The 21,320-nt window shown below is 46.5% G+C and overlaps 1 protein-coding gene across 1 annotated transcript in view; it reads right to left on the bottom strand.

Moving 5' to 3' along the window:
* The window catches only part of PGR (progesterone receptor), a 265,623-nt gene extending 245,772 nt beyond the window's left edge, over positions 1–19,851 (bottom strand). Inside the window, exon 1 of the mRNA XM_063951505.1 lies at positions 18,434–19,851. Within this exon, the coding sequence (XP_063807575.1) occupies positions 18,434–19,392 (959 nt within the window). The 5' untranslated portion in view covers positions 19,393–19,851. The remainder of the gene's footprint in view (positions 1–18,433) is intronic.
* Positions 19,852–21,320: the final 1,469 nt, after the last annotated feature.

Consider the following 21,320-nt stretch of genomic DNA (forward strand, 5'->3'; position numbering starts at 1 on the left):
GAATTCAGTGATGAGAGTGACTTGGCTCTAACTGTGTACATAAATTTACAGCAGAAGATAGCCTTCAGGCAGAAGATGAAAACTACAATGCCAGCCACTCCCAGCACTCAGTGCAGTCATATTTTACTATAACGCAAGCTCTGGCACAAAATAAAGTCAAATCTGCTTTAACTCTTGTATAACAATTCACCTTTATACAGCACATCAATGCAATGCATTTTGGCACATTTACGAAGAATTTATTACAGCATTGGGGGTCATTCTGAGTTGTTCGCTCGCTAGCAGTTTTTAGCAGCCGTGCAAACGCTATGCCGCCGCCCACTGGGAGTGTATTTTAGCTTAGCAGAAGTACGAACGGAAGGATGGCAGAGCGGCTACAAATTTTTTTTTAGCAGGTTCAGAGTAGCTCCAGACCTATTCAGCGCTTGCGATGACTGCAGACTGTTCAGTTCCTGTTTTGACGTCACAAACACACCCTGCGTTCGCCCAGCCACACCTGCGTTTTTCCTGACACGCCTGCGTTTTTTCGAACACTCCCTGAAAACGGTCAGTTGACACCCAGAAGCGCCCACTTCCTGTCAATCTCTCTGCGGCCAGCAGTGCAACTGAAAAGCTTTGCTAGACCTTGTGTGACGCATGCGCAGAAGTGCCTTTTTTTTTTCGCAGCGCTGCGCAGCGACTGAAAGCAGATAGCAACCAACTCGAAATGCCTTCCATTGATCATTCCTCCCAACCGTCCCAATCTATGCAGGTCAGTCACGATTCCAGGGCATTGCCAGCTCAGACAGAATGTATGACCGCTGCAGGCACAAACACTGGGAAATACAGATGTAGGGAGTTCTCAGCCATCTCTGGTCTCCTGCCCTGGGCTCACAGTAGCCTGCCGTATGGTGTGCACAGCCTAATCGCTCATCCCTATGAAAAACAGCCTGTACTACTCTTCAGCACCAGCGGGTCTATTTATAAAGCTGAGATAAGCCCCTTCCCTGGCATTATCACCAGAGAAAGGTCTAATCTCAGCTTCTCACAATGTACATAGCCAGCGGATAAAGCGCTGTTTTCTGCTGCAGTAGCCTCCTGTATGTCTCATTATTTTATTTAACAAGCAATAGCTGGGTTTTGCATGGCAGCCGGGACAATGGAGGTCAGTATACCGACACCGGGATCCCGGCCGTCATAATGCCAGCAGTGGGGCAAGTGCTAGAAAGCCCCTTGCGGGCTTGCTGCGTTCACCCCAGGTTCTATTCCCACTCTATGGATGTCGTGGACACCCACGAGTGGGAATAGCCCTGGCGCAGCTGTCGGCATTCTCGGCGGTCGGGATCCCGGCGTCAGTATTCTGGATGCCAGGATCCCGACCACCGGGATAGTAACTACATCCCCTACAGCATGGGGCCAGGGAACTTTTTTAACTTTTACCCCAAAATATATTTAGATACGCCGACGTTACCCCCTTAATTTGAAAAGAAGGAAGGAAATCATATATTATTGTGCATATATACTGGTTATCACTCTTTATATGGCATTTCTGAGATACTGTGTATAGATATATATATATATCTTGCAGGAAAGAGTGGCACTCGCAGGACTTCATCGAAATAAACAATCAGGACACAGTGGTCTCAGGCAAGATCTGCTTTTCGGTAAATTTAATACCGTCGTCAGGATTACTGCAACGTAGATCTTGCCTGAGACCGCTGTGTCCTGATTGTTAATTTCGATGAAGTCCTGCGAGTGCCACTCTGTCCTGCATGTTATCTGTTAGTCCGGCCAGACCTGTGTGGAGGCACCTAGGCATTTATCAGTATTGGAGTGAGAGCCGGCATTTATGAAATTATATATATATATATATATATATAATTTTTATTATTATTTTCTCCAATTATTTTTTGGGTTAATTAACACTTTCTCCCCAAAACACCAGAATGAATGTAAGAAAGATGGATGAGGGGGGAAGGGGGGGACACGACTTTTAGGAGACAGATGGTCACATCCTCACCTCAGTAATGTCAGTGAGAATTTCCCACTGTTATGTGGGCCACTGTCTGATCCTGCGGAACTCCGTCAGCGGTCAGCCACAGAACACTTAAAGTTCTGTGCGCTGGCGTTTCTATAATGGGTGCAATGGGTGCGGTGCACACGGGCCCCTGGGCCCGCACCCATTGCACCCATTTTAATACTTACCTTTCCGGAGTCCAGCGCCGGGAGCTGCAATCGCGGTGAAAATGGCCGCCAAAATGGCCGCCGCGCATGCGCGGTAGCCAAATTGGTCTCTGGATCATGGCGGGCACCATGTTTCCGGAGATCTGCGCATGCGCAGTAGACTCCGGCGCAGTGCCGGATTCTACAACGCCGTCTACAGCGCCGTGCAGAGGAGGGGGCCCACCCGGAGGTGCACACAGGCCACCTCCTCTGTAGAAACGCCCCTAGTTCTGTGTGTGGGTTGGCGGGCCGCAGGCGGAGGACAGCGCAGGAGGACGGGCGTGAGGGAGCGCGGTGTGACGTCAGCACGTTACATCGCGGCCAGGAGCACAGCGCAGGGCGGGCAGGAGGGAGCGCGGTGTGACATCAGCACGTTACACTGCGGCCAGGAACACAGCACAGGGCGGGCAGGAGCACAGCGCAGGGCGGGCAGGAGGGAGCGTGGTGTGACGTCAGCACGTTACACCGCGGGCAGGAACACAGCACAGGGCGGGCAGGAGCACAGCGCAGGGTGGGCAGGAGGGAGCGCGGTGTGGCACGTCACATCGAGAGCCGGACGGTGCTGGACGGGGTTGTGTCGCGGCAGCGCGACTGTCCATTACCCCCAGGAATTTCATTTTTACCCCATTTGGGGTAATTTATCCCTGTTCCCTGACCACTGCCCTACAGTTATATCTCCCAGTTGTGTTAGCTTCAGTATATCTGGCAATGGGAACCAGCAAATCTGGAGAGTCATTTCCGGATCTCTTCTGGGTCAATCATTAGCAACGACTGATACAGCTGCTATGTAGTGTGACCCCAGGGTGACGTTTGACAATAGAGCATTATTTATAGATAGAACCTATTGTACATGCTACATTGACCTGGCCCTCTCTGGACACTGCTGTACAAGATGACAGAACAGTAACATTTGGAAGCTATTTAGAATCTCTGCCCTTCCCAGGGCCAGATTAACAATGGGCCAGATAGGGCTACAGCCCCAGGCCTCCACATAAAGACAGGACCATCATCATGACAGAACGACTGTCCATACATTAGTATGAATATTGTGGCCCGGATATAATACAGTCCGAGTTAGCTGACGTGAGGATTACCGGTGAACTCGGACATTTTTTTAAAGCGGCAATAATTTTCAAGGAATGGTTTTGCCTTATACATGATTGCTAGTTTAAAAAAAATGTCTGAGTTTGGCCGGGAACCAGCACCAATGGCCAACTCTGACTTCATTACATCCAGGCCGGTATTTCTACTTACCTCCCAAAATTATGCAATCTTTTTATGTATTTAGGGAGACACTGGTGCTGATTGTGTAGTAGGTGTACACGCACACAAGGCACTGGCCACACCCACATGACATTGGCCACACCCATGCAGCACAGGTCACCCCTTTTTACAATAGGCCACTAATCATTTTCAGCCCCAGGCTCCGATCACCCTTAATCTGGCCCCGGTCCTTCCTTTCCTCTATAGCCCATGTATTATCTGTAAATCTTATGAAACTATTCATTGCTGTGTGACAGGAACACACAATCTGCATATACTGTCTGTAATACGAGGCTGAAGTTAGCTTCTTATTCGGCCAGCTTCTTATTCACTTCTTATTCAAGCTCCAGCTTCTTATTCACTTCTTATTCGAACTCCAGCTTCTTATTCAGATCATTCAGTTTCGCAAGGGTTAATAAGTCTTCTGTCACAAATTTGACACCTGAAATCAACAGAGTAGGGTCCCTTGCATGTGACCCACTTGTATTTTGCCTGGCCCAACGCTGTTTTGGGCATGAAATACACTGGCAAAGTGGGCACACACACCATATTTTACCATTTTGAATAAGTAGCTGTAGTTTTGCAAGGATTAACCAGTCTTGGGCCACAAATCTGACACCTGAAATCAACAGAGGGTGGTCACTTACATGTGACGCAGTTGTATTTTGCTTGGCCCAACGCTGTTTTGGGCATGAAATATACTGGCAAAGTGGGCACACACACCATATTTTGCCATTTTGAATAAGTAGCTGTAGTTTAGCAAGGGTTAACTAGTCTTGGGCCACAAATTTGACCCCCAAAAACAACAGAGGGTGGTCACTTATATATGACGCAGTTGTATTTTGCCTGGCCCAACGCTGTTTTGAGCATGAAATATACTGGCAAAGTGGGCACACACCATATTTTGCCATTTTGAATAAGTAGCTGTAGTTTAGCAAGGGTTAACTAGTCTTGGGCCACAAATTTGACCCCCAAAAACAACAGAGGGTGGTCACTTACATATGACGCAGTTGTATTTTGCTTGGCCCAACGCTGTTTTGGGCATGAAATACACTGGCAAAGTGGGCACACACACCATATTTTACCATTTTGAATAAGTAGCTGTAGTTTTTCAAGGGTTAACCAGTCTTGGGCCACAAATCTGACACCTGAAATCAACAGAGGGTGGTCACTTACATATGACGCAGTTGTATTTTGCTTGGCCCAACGCTGTTTTGGGCATGAAATACACTGGCAAAGTGGGCACACACACCATATTTTGCCATTTTGAATAAGTAGCTGTAGTTTAGCAAGGGTTAACTAGTCTTGGGCCACAAATTTGACCCCCAAAAACAACAGAGGGTGGTCACTTACATATGACGCAGTTGTATTTTGCCTGGCCCAACGCTGTTTTGGGCATGAAATACACTGGCAAAGTGGGCACACACACCATATTTTACCAGTTTGAATAAGTAGCTGTAGTTTTGCAAGGGTTAACCAGTCTTGGGCCACAAATCTGACACCTGAAATCAACAGAGGGTGGTCACTTACATATGACGCAGTTGTATTTTGCTTGGCCCAACGCTGTTTTGGGCATGAAATACAGTACACTGGCAAAGTGGGCACACACACCATATTTTACCATTTTGAATAAGTAGCTGTAGTTTTGCAAGGGTTAACCAGTCTTGGGCCACACATTTGCCCCGCAAAAACAACAGAGGGTGGTCACTTGCATGTGATCCACTTGTATTTTTCCTGGCTCAACGCTGTTTTGGGCATGAAATACACTGGCAAAGTGGGCACACACACCATGATTTGCTATTTTGAATAAGTAGCTGTAGTTTTGCAAGGGTTAACCAGTCTTGGGCCACAAATTTGACAACTGAAATCAACAGAGGGTGGTCACTTACATATGACCCACTTGTATTTTGCTTGGCCCAACGCTGTTTTGGGCATGAAATACACTGGCAAAGTGGGCACAGACACCATTTTATAAATTGCCATTTTGAATAAGTAGCTGTAGTTTTGCAAGGGTTAACTAGTCTTGGGCCACAAATTTTACCCCTGAAATCAACAGAGGGTGGTCACTTACATATGACCCACTTGTATTTTGCTTGGCCCAACGCTGTTTTGGGCATACAATACACTGGCAAAGTGGGCACACACACCATATTTTGCCATTTTGAATAAGTAGCTGTAGTTTTGCAAGGGTTAACTAGTCTTGGGCCACAAATTTTACCCCTGAAATCAACAGAGAGTGGTCACTTGCATGTGACCCACTTGTATTTTGCCTGGCCCAATGCTGTTTTGGGCATGAAATACACTGGCAAAGTGGGCACACACACCATGTTTTGCCATTTTGAATAAGTAGCTGTAGTTTTGCAAGGGTTAACTAGTCTTGGGCCACAAATTTGACCCCTGAAATCAGCAGAGGGTGGTCACTTACATATCACCCACTTGTATTTTGTTTGGCCCAACGCTGTTTTGGGCATGAAATACACTGGCATAGTGGGCACACACACCATATTTTGCTATTTTGAATAAGTAGCTGTAGTTTTGCAAGGGTTAAATAGTTTTGGGCCACAAATTTTACCCCTGAAATCAACAGAGGGTGGTCACTTACATATCACCCACTTGTATTTTGCTTGACCCAATGCTGTTTTGGGCATGAAATACACTGGCAAAGTGGGCATAAACACCATTTTATAAATTGCTATTTTGAATAAGTAGCTGTGGTTTTGCAAGGGTTAACTAGTCTTGGGCCACAAATTTGACACCTGGAATCAGGAGCCTATCAATACAGGCTCTGCGCATAAAGCTTTTCTTAAATTCTGCAATGTAGTCTCTGCGGGCCTAGGGGGTAATTCAGACTGCAACACTGCAGCAGCAGCGATCGCCGTCTGAATTACTTTGTGGTGTGCGCCCTGCGCGTGCGCACTCCGGGAGCCCAGTGAGATTCTATCAGCATCTCAGGGCTTCGATCGCCTCTGCCTGATTGACAGGCAGAGGCGGTCATGTGGTGGGAAGGGGCATGCCACCGGCTTTAGAACCACGGTCCGGACAACGGAGGCCTGTCTGGACCGTTGGGGGGTGGCCCGAGGCAGCTGCGTGGTGTTACACACAGACTCTGCGACCCGGGATGTGGCGAGTAGCGGACTGCCAGCGTGCAGGAGCTTCGTTTGCAGGGAGTTACTCATCAGGTACAAAATCATCGACACCGTGCAATGGTTTTGTACCTGTGCGAGGGGGATGGGGGGGGGCTAGGGCCAGTCATGCAGGGCGGACCAGCCCTGTGCTGGGCATCCACCCGCATGTCAGAGTACATGATTGTAGATGTGCTACATTTAGCACATCTGTGATTAGATCTTGTCTGGGGACTGTTTCCTCAGACATTCAGTGAATGATGCTGCCCTGTGGCAAATTCGCGCATGCACCTACGCAGTGGCGGAACAAGACCATAGTGGGCCGAGGTGCAACAAAATGCGTTGCCCCAGCCCGCCCAAGATCCAAAACGTGTGTCAAAAAATAGGGCATGGTCTCATTGAAAAGGGGTGTGGGCACACAATAGTACCACCAATTCAAATTATGCCACACAGTAGTGCAACCTCATTACATTACACTGATTTACATTACATTACACTGAACAGTAGTACTCCTTATATACATTACGCTACACAGTACTGCTCCTGAAACACGTTATGCCACACAGTATTGCTTCTTATACGCATTACGCCACATAGTAGAGCTCCTTCTACACGTTACGCCACACAGTAGTGCTCCTGAAACACGTTATGCCACACAGTACTGCTTCTTATACGCATTACGCCACATAGTAGAGCTCCTTCTACACGTTACGCCACACAGTAGTTCTTATACACATTACAACACACAGTAGTGCCTCTTATACATGTTACGCCACACAGTAGTATCTTAATATACGTTATACCACACAGTAGTATCTTAATATACGTTATACCACACAGTAGTGCTCCTGATACACGTTACTCCACCCAGTACTGTTCCTTATACATGTTACGCAACACAGTAGAGCTCCTTATACACGTTACAACACACTGTAATGGTCCTTATACACTTTACGCCACACAATAGTGCTCCTTATACACGTTACGCCACACAGTGGTGCTTCTTATAGACGTTACACCACACAGTAATACCCCTTATACAGGTTAAGCCACACAGTAGAGCTCCTTATACACATTACGCCACACAGTAGAGCTTCTTTTACACATAACGCCAATATAGTAGGCACTACGGTAAAGTTTTAGGGTTAGGCTGCTGGGGGGGGAGGGGGGAGGCACTGGGGTGGTGGCTAGGGTTAGGCTGTGGGGAGGGGTAAAGGTTAAGGTTAGCTACTAGGGAAAGGTTTAGGGATTAGGGATAATGGGGAAAATACTCACCAGAACACTGCTGAGACATCGCCAATGCAATGTGATCCAGAAAAAGGCACTGCTGTCACCGGTATAAAGTACGAAACTGCTATATCACAAGGGACTGTTTGTTGACAGTTCTTTATGTCGACATAATGAATATCAATATGATAACTGTCGGCCAATTGTATCCAACTCCCACAAAAACTCAGAAGACTTCTCACTGTATAAAAATGGGACAATTCCTTTGTACAAGGATACACAAGGCCCATGGAGACAGATGTCCACACTATGCATCATGCAGCCAGCAGCAGCACATGCACCCTGGGTGACAACACATGACCCTGTGCCTGGCTGCCTTAGTGGGGTCACTCTATGCTGTGCTGTATGTTATATGTCACTGCACAGTCACCATTACTATTTGCAGAGAGACCACCACCTCCCAATCTCCGCCCCCTCAATGTAGGCTCCGCCTCTTCGAGGTCCGCGATTCTGAGTTTGCAGGATGAAATGTACAATTAGAAAAATGTATAATAAAATAAAAATAAATAAACACACAGCTGCCTTACCGCCTTTACAAGGAATGCTGCTGCACTAACTCTACAGTTTAGCCGCATGGTCACGTGATGCTCCGGCTCCGGTAGCAAAAAGAAACAGCTGGGCTGCCCGTGAATGAGAGGGGAAGATGGCCCCTTCTCCTTCTCCAGACTCCTCCACTGCATCCTCCTCCCCCTCTGGCCAGACTGCAGCTCAGCCTCATTCTGTTAAGGGGAAGCGGCGGCTTGCAGCGCGCCGGCAGGTGGCATGTAATGAGTCAGTCTCACTCATTGTAGTGCCTCCGGCTGTGGGCCCCTTCATCGTGGAGGGGCCCTGCCGGTTGCACCGCTGCAAGTTCCACCCCTGAACCTACGATAATAGCCCACCAGACCAAAGAATATCCTGAGTTGCGACATACATTTTAGCTTAGGCCATGTGAAGACTGCTTCCACCTTGCCAGGTTGAGGTTTAACTTACCCTTGGCATACAATATACCCCAGATACTTTGCCTCCACAGATATGATGGCACACTTCTCCAGGTTAGCTGTGAACCCTTGTGCCTGTAGAGACTGTAACACTGCATCCACCTTTGGAAGGTGCGACTGGAACAAACCCACTGTGGTAGAGAAGGCTGTTGTTGCTTTGGCAGCTTCCATCAGAGGAATTTGCCAGTACCCCTTCAGTAAATCTAGCGTAGTTAGATACAGGCTTATTGCTAAGTTCATAAACCCGGGGCATAGGATAGGAATCAAACCGAGGAACTTTATTTAACTTTCTGAAGTCATTACAGAATCTCAAAGCTCCAAAAAGCTTGGGCTCTAAAAAAAAATGGGATTATTCCATTCACTGTTTGACTACTCTGTGACCCCCAAGCGCCGCATCACTTCCAGTTCCCGTTTTACTGCTGCCTGTTGGGCCTCAGATATACAATATTGCCTTTGTTTTATCACCCCCCTGGGTGGAGTAACATTGTCATGCTGTATGATTTGAGTTTTCCCCAGGAGGGCAGAGAACACAACCTGGTACTGTGCTACTAAGTTTACCACTTCTTGTTTCTGGCTAGGACTCAGTTACTTCAGTAGGCACCTGACATTCTGGGGTTTTCATGGCCACTAAAGAGGGATGACTGGCACTTTCCAAGGCTTCAACAAATTCACATGGTAGACTTTTACCTCTTTCCTTCTACCTTCCTGCCGTACCTAGACACAAGTATCAGTACCTTGTTGCCCCTATTGAGAGTCCGGTTGACAGCAGTAACGCCATGACTGCGTTTTTGATCCTGTTGAGCTCTTGCCATATGCTTGGTCAGAAGTGGCGCAATTTGCCTTAGACAGCCATATAATTGGGACACAAACTGAACGATGTTAGGCTCTTGGGACGGGATCAGTACTAAATCCCGCAGGATGGGATCCCGGCGGTCGAAATACTGACGCCGGAATTTCGACCACACAATCCCGACAGGGGTGGCGAGCAGTACGCAGCCCATTGTGGGCTCGCTTTGCTCGCCACGCTGCAGGCACGGTGCTTTGCTATGCTCAGCACACTTTTATATTCTCCCTCTATGGGTGTCGTGGACACCCACGGAGGCAGAATATGTCGGGATTGTGCCGGTCGGGGTTCCGGCGTCAGTATTTCAACCGCCGGGATTCCGTCCGGCGGGATCTTAACCGCATCCCCTTGGGACAATTGCTGCTCCCACCCATCTTTTAATAGATCTAGTATCCCTCTGCGTTGTCTACCATAGAGGAGTTTGAAGGGTCTAAACCCCATACAGTCTCTATATAAAGTCTCTATATAAATAAAGGATAATAATAATAATAATAATAATAATAATAAAAAAAGAGGCTTGGGGTACCTCTCAAACTGCCAACATTAGCTAAGGTAAGAGTAGGTCCTAATCTCGCTTCTCCTGTGACACTGCCCTTTTCATCATCTGCATAAGGGTTCTGTTAAAGCATTCAACCAAGCCGTCTGTCTGCGGGTGGTAAACCGAAATGGTAATTCTATCCACCTTTAACAGGCGACACAGGTATTTCATTAATTTAGACACAAAAGGGGTACCTTAGTCGGTCAGGACCTCTATTGGTATTCCTAGACGGGTATACAGCATCAAGAACTCCTGGACAATAGTGCTAGATTTCATGTTACATAGTGGTATGGCCTCCGGGTACCCGGTGGAGTAGTCCACCGTCACCAATATATACTGATGCCCATGATCCGATTTTTCTACTGGCCCTATCAGATCTATAAAAATTGGCTGAATAGGCATGGAAATTATAGTCAGAAAAACCAAGGTCGCCCTAAATTCTGTCTGGGGTGCATTCTTTTAGTACACTGGGCATTCCTGACAATATTCTTTTACTGCAGCATGAATGCCTGGCCAGGAGAAACATAGCTGGAGAGTTTTCCTCTCCCCTAAATGGCCACCCCATAAATGCATGTGAGCCGCCCTCAGTACCAGCTGCTCGTGTTTTCGGGGAATCAGCAACTGGTCTACCCTTTTACCTTGCAAATAAGTTACAAGGTAAAAAAAAAATGTTTTTCACATAAAGTAAGGTACACCTCCAGGTGGTAAAGCAGAGTTTACCTTACCATTTACCACTACCACATTTTAAAAAGTATTAGACAAGTTGCCATCGTTATGTTGATCTCGCCTAAAGTCCTGCAAAGACACTCTTTCGCAAATGGGGGACTAATGTGTCTCAATCTCACTGGCAAGAGAGGGGTTTACAGTCATACAACCTTGGCTTCCAGTAGATCTTGGCCCCTGCGACAGCTTAACCTTTGTCTGTCTGCCAATGTCATGCCAGGTAACAAACTCCTGCAACAGTGGGAAGTCCTGGCCCAGGATTAGTGGATAAAGAGGTTTGGAAGCTACTGTGACTACCATTTTTACTGGTCTTACTTTAATCACCACCGGCAGGTGCACTCATGGGCATTCTTCTATGTCACCAAGTATACATAGCATCTTTACCAGAAGCACAACCTGGCCAGACCCGGGAAGAACCAGGTTAGCAGAGATGATAGATAATTCATTGCCAGTATCAACCAAGGCCCAGATATCCCAGCCTTCAATCTGTACCATCAGATGAAATGGTAGTTTCAGCTGGGGAAATAATTCCAGGCGCCATACTGAATACAGGTTGTACTGTTTTCCCTGAGCTGCAATCCACTAGCTCACCCTGCTTTAGGAAGTACCGCTGTGCATGACTGGGCTCTCTGCACTCAAAACATATGACTGGAGACGGGCTGTTTGGTTTAACAATGGGGATCTGGGTATTGGGCTTATGTACTGGCTGTAACCCTTGCTTGGCTTTATTAAAATTTCCCAGGGTCAGGTACCTCTCAATCACCACTGCTAGCTCCTCAATTGTCTGGGGTCAGCCTGCAAAGGCCCAGTGTTTTACACCACGGTCTGATACCCGTATAGCCTGGTCTAGAGCCATCACTTCCACTACCCACTGAGAAGAGTTTTTATCTGTAACCAGGTTTTACTCAGTTTGGCCAATTATGCCAGTTTGACCACTGGAGGCTCAGATGGGTTCAGCTGCAACTCATAATATTCTTGGGCTTTGCTGGGACCCGTCACCCCAATCCTGCTGAGTATAGCTTCCTTCAAGCAAGGATAAGAGCTGACTTCAGACAACTTTAACGCAACATAGACTCTCTATGACTCCCCTGTGCGATAAGGAGCTAATCTAACCCTTGATTTCTGGTATCAAATATGTCGCCCAAGACTAGTTAACCCTTGCAAAACTACAGCTACATATTCAAAATGGTAAATCATAATATGGTGGTTGTGCCTACTTTCCCAGCGTAATTCATTCACAAATCAATGTTGGGCCAAGCAGAATACAAGTGGGTGATATGTAAGTGACCACATTCTGTTGATTGCAGGTCTCACAATTGTGTCCCAAGACTAGTTAACTCTTGCAAAACTATAGCTACTTATTCAAAATGGTAAAATATGGTGTGTGGGCACACTTTGCCAGTGTATTTCATGCCCAAAACAGCGTTGGGCCAAGCAAAATACAAGTGGGTCATATGTAAGTGACTACGCTTTGTTGATTTCAGGTGTCAAATTTGTGGCCCAAGACTAATTAACCCTTGCAAAACTACAGCTACTTATTCAAAATGGCAATTTATAAAATGGTGTTTGTGCCCACTTTGCCAGTGTACTTCATGCCCAAAACCGCATTGGGCCAAGCAAAATACAAGTGGGTCATATGTAACTGACCACCCTCTGTTGATTTCAGGTGTCAAATTTGTGGCCCAAGACTGGTTAACCCTTGTAAAACTACAGCTACTTATTCAAAATGGAAAATATGGTGTGTGTGCCCACTATGCCAGTGTATTTCATGCCCAAAACAGCGTTGGGCCAGGCAAAATACAAGTGAGTCACATGCAAGTGACCACTCTCTGTTGATTTCAGGGGTCAAATTTGTGGCCCAAGACTGGTTAACCCTTGCAAAACTACAGCTACTTATTCAAAATGGAAAATAGGGTGTGTGTGCCCGCTTTGCCAGTGTATTTCATGCCCAAAACAGTGTTGGGCCAAACAAAATACAAGTGGGTCATATGTAACTGACCACCCTCTGTTGATTTCAGGTGTCAAATTTGTGGCCCAAGACTGGTTAACCCTTGCAAAACTACAGCTACTTATTCAAAATGGAAAATATGGTGTGTGTGCCCGCTTTGCCAGTGTATTTCATGCCCAAAACAGTGTTGGGACAAACAAAATACAAGTGGGTCATATGTAACTGACCACCCTCTGTTGATTTCAGGTGTCAAATTTGTGGCCCAAGACTGGTTAACCCTTGCAAAACTACAGCTACTTATTCAAAATGGAAAATATGGTGTGTGTGCCCACTATGCCAGTGTATTTCATGCCCAAAACAGCGTTGGGCCAGGCAAAATACAAGTGGGTCACATGCAAGTGACCACTCTCTGTTGATTTCAGGGGTCAAATTTGTGGCCCAAGACTAATTAACCCTTGCAAAACTACAGCTACTTATTCAAAATGGCAATTTATAAAATGGTGTTTGTGCCCACTTTGCCAGTGTATTTCATGCCCAAAACCGCATTGGGCCAAGCAAAATACAAGTGGGTCATATGTAACTGACCACCCTCTGTTGATTTCAGGTGTCAAATTTGTGGCCCAAGACTGATTAACCCTTGCAAAACTACAGCTACTTATTCAAAATGGAAAATATGGTGTGTGTGCCCACTATGCCAGTGTATTTCATGCCCAAAACAGCGTTGGGCCAGGCAAAATACAAGTGGGTCACATGCAAGTGACCACTCTCTGTTGATTTCAGGGGTCAAATTTGTGGCCCAAGACTAGTTAACCCTTGCAAAACTACAGCTACTTATTCAAAATAGCAAAACATGGTGTGTGTGCCCACTTTGCCAGTGTATTTCATGCCCAAAACAGCATTAGGCCAAGCAAAATACAAGTGGGTCATATGTAACTGACCACCCTCTGTTGATTTCAGGTGTCAAATTTGTGGCCCAAGACTGGTTAACCCTTGCAAAACTACAGCTACTTATTCAAAATGGAAAATATGGTGTGTGTGCCCACTTTGCCAGTGTATTTCATGCCCAAAACAGCGTTGGGCCAGGCAAAATACAAGTGGGTCACATGCAAGTGACCACTCTCTGTTGATTTCAGGGGTCAAATTTGTGGCCCAAGATTAGTTAACCCTTGCAAAACTACAGCTACTTATTCAAAATAGCAAAACATGGTGTGTGTGCCCACTTTGCCAGTGTATTTCATGCCCAAAACAGCATTAGGCCAAGCAAAATACAAGTGGGTCATATGTAACTGACCACCCTCTGTTGATTTCAGGTGTCAAATTTGTGGCCCAAGACTGGTTAACCCTTGCAAAACTACAGCTACTTATTCAAAATGGAAAATATGGTGTGTGTGCCCACTTTGCCAGTGTATTTCATGCCCAAAACAGCGTTGGGCCAGGCAAAATACAAGTGGGTCACATGCAAGTGACCACTCTCTGTTGATTTCAGGGGTCAAATTTGTGGCCCAAGACTAGTTAACCCTTGCAAAACTACAGCTACTTATTCAAAATAGCAAAACATGGTGTGTGTGCCCACTTTGCCAGTGTATTTCATGCCCAAAACAGCATTGGGCCAGGCAAAATACAAGTGGGTCACATGCAAGTGACCACTCTCTGTTGATTTCAGGAGTCAAATTTGTGGCCCAAGACTAGTTAACCCTTGCAAAACTACAGCTACTTATTCAAAATAGCAAAACATGGTGTGTGTGCCCACTTTGCCAGTGTATTTCATGCCCAAAACAGCATTGGGCCAGGCAAAATACAAGTGGGTCACATGCAAGTGACCACTCTCTGTTGATTTCAGGAGTCAAATTTGTGGCCCAAGACTAGTTAACCCTTGCAAAACTACAGCTACTTATTCAAAATGGAAAATATGGTGTGTGTGCCCACTTTGCCAGTGTATTTCATGCCCAAAACAGCGTTGGGCCAGGCAAAATACAAGTGGGTCACATGCAAGTGACCACTCTCTGTTGATTTCAGGGGTCAAATTTGTGGCCCAAGACTAGTTAACCCTTGCAAAACTACAGCTACTTATTCAAAATAGCAAAACATGGTGTGTGTGCCCACTTTGCCAGTGTATTTCATGCCCAAAACAGCATTGGGCCAGGCAAAATACAAGTGGGTCACATGCAAGTGACCACTCTCTGTTGATTTCAGGGGTCAAATTTGTGGCCCAAGACTAGTTAACCCTTGCAAAACTACAGCTACTTATTCAAAATGGCAATTTATAAAATGGTGTTTGTGCCCACTTTGCCAGTGTATTTCATGCCAAAAACAGCGTTGGGCCAAGCAAAATACAAGTGGGTCATATGTAAGTGACCACCCTCTGTTGATTTCAGGGGTCAAATTTGTGGCCCAAGACTAGTTAACCCTTGCAAAACTACAGCTACTTATTCAAAATGGCAATTTATAAAATGGTGTCTGTGCCCACTTTGCCAGTGTATTTCATGCCAAAAACAGTGTTGGGCCAAGCAAAATACAAGTGGGTCATATGTAAGTGACCACCCTCTGTTGATTTCAGGTGTCAAATTTGTGGCCCAAGACTGGTTAACCCTTGCAAAACTACAGCTACTTATTCAAAATAGCAAATCATGGTGTGTGTGCCCACTTTGCCAGTGTATTTCATGCCCAAAACAGCGTTGGGCCAAGCAAAATACAAGTGGGTCATATGTAACTGACCACCCTTTGTTGATTTCAGGTGTCAAATTTGTGGCCCAAGACTAGTTAACCCTTGCAAAACTACAGCTACTTATTGAAAATGGCAAAATATGGTGTGTGTGCCCACTTTGCCAGTGTATTTCATGCCCAAAACAGCGTTGGGCCAAGGAAAATACAAGTGGGTCATATGTAACTGACCACCCTTTGTTGATTTCAGGTGTCAAATTTGTGGCCCAAGACTGGTTAACCCTTGCAAAACTACAGCTACTTATTCAAAATGGAAAATATGGTGTGTGTGCCCGCTTTGCCAGTGTATTTCATGCCCAAAACAGTGTTGGGCCAAACAAAATACAAGTGGGTCATATGTAACTGACCACCCTCTGTTGATTTCAGGTGTCAAATTTGTGGCCCAAGACTGGTTAACCCTTGCAAAACTACAGCTACTTATTCAAAATGGAAAATATGGTGTGTGTGCCCACTATGCCAGTGTATTTCATGCCCAAAACAGCGTTGGGCCAAGCAAAATACAAGTGGGTCATATGTAAGTGACTACGCTTTGTTGATTTCAGGTGTCAAATTTGTGGCCCAAGACTAATTAACCCTTGCAAAACTACAGCTACTTATTCAAAATGGCAATTTATAAAATGGTGTTTGTGCCCACTTTGCCAGTGTATTTCATGCCCAAAACCGCATTGGGCCAAGCAAAATACAAGTGGGTCATATGTAACTGACCACCCTCTGTTGATTTCAGGTGTCAAATTTGTGGCCCAAGACTGGTTAACCCTTGCAAAACTACAGCTACTTATTCAAAATGGTAAAATATGGTGTGTGCCCACTTTGCCAGTATATTTCATGCTCAAAACAGCGTTGGGCCAGGCAAAATACAACTGCGTCATATGTAAGTGACCACCCTCTGTTGTTTATGGGGGTCAAATTTGTGGCCCAAGACTAGTTAACCCTTGCTAAACTACAGCTACTTATTCAAAATGGCAAAATATGGTGTGTGTGCCCACTTTGCCAGTGTATTTCATGCCCAAAACAGCGTTGGGCCAAGCAAAATACAACTGCGTCACATGTAAGTGACCACCCTCTGTTGATTTCAGCTGTCAGATTTGTGGCCCAAGACTGGTTAACCCTTGCAAAACTACAGCTACTTATTCAAAATGGTAAAATATGGTGTGTGTGCCCACTTTGCCAGTGTATTTCATGCCCAAAACAGCGTTGGGCCAGGCAAAATACAAGTGGGTCACATGCAAGTGACCACTCTCTGTTGATTTCAGGTGTCAAATTTGTGGCCCAAGACTAGTTAACCCTTGCAAAACTACAGCTACTTATTCAAAATGGCAAAATATGGTGTGTGTGCCCACTTTGCCAGTGTATTTCATGCCCAAAACAGTGTTGGGCCAGGCAAAATACAAGTGGGTCACATGCAAGGGACCCTACTCTGTTGATTTCAGGTGTCAAATTTGTGACAGAAGACTTATTAACCCTTGCGAAACTGAATGATCTGAATAAGAAGCTGGAGTTCGAATAAGAAGTGAATAAGAAGCTGGAGCTTGAATAAGAAGTGAATAAGAAGCTGGCCGAATAAGAAGCTAACTTCAGCCTCGTGTCTGTAATTGGAAAAATGGCAAAATTCATTTGTAGAGTTGTCAGCTCATCCTAGGGAGCAAAGATCCTTAATACACATTACGCAGAGTTCACTACATGGTGGCTGCAGAGCAGGCAACCCATAAAAGGCTGATGCAAACTATCTATGAGTATCTGAAGCCTGAATACTTTATTTAATATCCTCCATCCTTCTGAAAAATATATACCTGCAAGTATTAATATCCCATTTCATTTAATAATCCACATTATTCTAGTTATGTTTAAGTTGCAGTAACCATGCTGTCGGGCAGTGCTGGCCAAACCGGTCCCCGAGATCTACCATCACGTTCTCCAGACCACCTAGCTGGTGCACAGCTAGTCATTGCTAACTGTCATATTTTTAAACATGTGGTGCATTCATTCCTAACCGACACATTCTACAGATCCACAGGTGGTCTGGAAAACATGAACTGTTGGTAGATCTCAAGGATCGGTTTAACTACCCCTGCTGTAGGGTATCATTAAACAAACAATTGGGAAGAAAATGTAGTGTTGCCGCAGCAGCAACCAATGAATTGTTTGCCATCATTTTCTAAACTACACTAGAAAAGGGTAACACAACCTACAGATGTATCCACATTTATCTTGACGGTTAATAGGATTAACTGTGACTGGCCAGTCAGACTTAATCCCCTGCTGTAATGACTTAATTCCCTGCTGTATTGTTCTCTGTATTGTATTGCAGTTGAGAACAATAGATTAAGGGTTTATGCTAATAAATCATGTTGTGACTAGGCACAGAAAACTACTCAAGATAACGGTGGACACATCTGTGCTATTCCCATCTTCATCCTTGTTTTCTGAATGTCCCCAGTGCCCAAAGTAGAGCAAGTATATGATTAAAGGATCACTCATTAAAAAGCCTATTATCTATTATCATTCACTAAGGAGAGACCATAGTCAAAGGGTGAAGAGAAGTAAGTTATCCGGACACATATAACCATGGCATGGCAACGCCTAACTGAAGTCGCATAAACATAATTGTTTATTGAAAGAACAAGAGACATTTTGGGGCACCATGGCCCTTTGTCAAGCTTGACATACTGTAACTCTTTTTGCCATGTGAAGGAACCATGTTACTTTAATACATTTATTGTTACTATTTTACAATTATTACAAAATACAGGTTGACTTGTATTAATGTATTCAAAGACAGTGAATGCAGTAAATGTTGGCACTTACCTGATGTACTGTACATAGGGTAGAAGGATCTGTGACAGGTATGGTTCTTTTACCCCAAGTGACCGGCAAGCAGGGAGCTGGTGCCCATTAAGGTTGAGGGGCTGGTAGAGACTCTGAGGTGAGGAAGATGTGGGGTTTTCATCTGAGTTGCCAGGACTGGTTGTAAAGGGTTCGTAGACAGCTGAAGACTCTGTTTTGCAGGAAATAAAATCCAAAAACTGATTGGCATCTGAGGTTGTGGTAGTTGGGTGTGGTAATCCATAATCCGGGCAAAGTGTGTTCTCTTTTGGGGTGGCAAACAAGGAGACCTCAGACTCTTCTAGTTTAACCTTGCCAACAGGCTCAGTGTCTGGGTGCAAACAGGAGCTCTGCTTTGGGAATAGAGACAACTGCTGTGATGATCCAGCATTGGACCCCCTTGAGTCACTGCCATCGGTCCCCACAAGGTGCCTCTCCTGGGTAGACAGGTACACAGGCAACACAGACATATCAGTGAAATTTAGATGTCTGCTGGTCAGGGTAGCTGGGACCCCAGTTGTCCTTGGTGTTCTATTCCCAGAACAGTCCTCCAGGGTACTTCTGTCTTTTGTGGAGTCTGTAGTCTCATTCCACACTTCTGTATCAGTTCTGGGGTCTTCCAGGGTCTTACCTGTGGTTGCAGAGGTTACTGACATCCCATGTATAACAGGGGTGACACTGCCTGTCCATAGGGTGGAGCCACCTGATGCTGAGGAGCTCAGGATGCAGTCCAGAACCTTGTCCAGCTCGCTGTTAGCAGAAGACACTGCTTGTCCCCGGGTTTGGTATGGTTCCTCCTCACCTTCTGGTCTCTGATAGATCAGACTGTCCAATAAGATTTCTCCAGGGTCTGAGACCTCCTGCAAAAAATCCATTGTGCCCCTGGCAGCACTGCTTGGGTATTGCGTGGTCCTTGGGCATTGCTTGGTCTTATCCTCCATGTGGACTGCTAGCAATGTGTCAAGAACGATCCTTTCCCTGGTATCATGAAGTCATAGCGTTCTGAAGCTTCTATGTACCAAGTGTAAAGGAGCAGCTCAGTACCCCGTCGATACTACGAATTTAAACAGGATAAAAGTGTTATGTGCCAAGCACTGCCCTGCTCGTGTATTTCCTGTACACTGTCACAGCCCTTACTACGGGAATTGGTGTAAGCCGGACCGGACGTGTTCCGGAACGCCGGACCGGTTCAGCTCCCTGCAGCGACCTCTGCTGCTGCAGACCCGTGTAAGCGCGTCCCCCTCCAGGGAGCGTGTCCGTGATGGGCTGTCACTGGAGAGGGAGAGGTCACACCCGGGTCCCCGCACGAAGCTGCTGCTACTCCCGGACTGGCAGCTCCTCACAGTGGCGCTGTCTATTCGCTGCCGTCACACGGGGGGGACAGTGCGGGCAGACTTTACAGCCTCCTAGTCCTATCTACCCCCGGCTGCTTCCCCGGGCGGTGGGAGGGAGGGGTTCGCGGAGATCCTGTAGCTGCTGGTGCTGCAGCTCATCTATGTAACGCAGGCTGCATAGCGAGGGGGCAAATCATAATGTTTTTAATACAATACTGTTTAAATACATAATAAATGACCACTTGCCCACTGTTAATATTGGGACGAGGGGGTGTGCCCACGCCTCCTTTGTGAAAAATATAATTAAAACCAGTATTTACGAGTGGCTCCGCGTACTCTATGGGGGGGGGGGGGGGGGGGGTGATGGTCCGCACCCAAGCCAGAAGCAGGTCAGGAGGGGGGCGGGATTAACGCGATTGCTGCCCCCCTGCCGCTGCTCAGAGGAGGCTCCTCCTGGTTGCAGTCACTGCAGCCCAGGGTGGGAACTGACAGGTAAGTTTGGGTGAGCGGCGTGCCCATACCCAGAGCAAAGGGGGGATGCAGGGCATACTGTACCTGGGGTCCCCCTTTGTCAGGGACATCATTAGTTCCCCCTTAAGCAGCAGCAGAACCAGCAGCAGGAATGTGAGCAGGACAATATACAGTGAAGCAGGGCCATTTCTAGCCAATTTGGCTCCCAGTGTGAGATTTTAAAATGTGCCACCCCCCCCCCCCCCCATTCACATAAGAAAAAATGCGCCCCCCCCCCCCCCATAGATATAATGAGGAAAAGTATGTGCGCGCTCCCGGCAAGGGGGCGTGACCTCGTTAAAATGGGCGTGGCTTTGTTAAGATGGGTGTGGCTTCATCAGATCTCATCATCACGGCCACCACAGGATAAAAAAAAAAAGTCCTTATTTTACACATTACAGCAGGCATGCAACCCCATTTCTCTGACGTCCTAAGTGGATGCTGGGACTCCGTAAGGACCATGGGGAATAGCGGCTCCGCAGGAGACTGGGCACAACTAAAAGAAAGCTTTAGACTAACTGGTGTGCACTGGCTCCTCCCACTATGACCCTCCTCCAGACTTCAGTTAGAATCTTGTGCCCGGCTGAGCTGGATGCACACTAGGGGCTCTCCTGAGCTCCTAGAAAGAAAGTATATTTTAGGTTTTTTTATTTTACAGTGAGATCTGCTGGCAACAGACTCACTGCTACGAGGGACTAAGGGGAGAAGAAGCGAACCTACCTGACTGGAGATAGTTTGGGCTTCTTAGGCTACTGGACACCATTAGATCCAGAGGGATCGAACACAGGACCCGACCTCGATCGTTCGGTCCCGGAGCCGCGCCGCCGTCCCCCTTACAGAGCCAGAAGCAAGAAGTGGTCCGGAAAATCGGCGGCAGAAGACCTCGGTCTTTAACAAGGTAGCGCACAGCACTGCAGCTGTGCGCCATTGCTCCTCATGCACACCTCACACTCCGGTCACTGATGGGTGCAGGGCGCTGGGGGGGGGGGCACCCTGAGCAACAATATAAACACCTTGCTTGGCAA

Source organism: Pseudophryne corroboree, chromosome 2, assembly GCF_028390025.1.
Source record: "Pseudophryne corroboree isolate aPseCor3 chromosome 2, aPseCor3.hap2, whole genome shotgun sequence".
Taxonomy (NCBI): Eukaryota; Metazoa; Chordata; class Amphibia; order Anura; family Myobatrachidae; genus Pseudophryne; species Pseudophryne corroboree.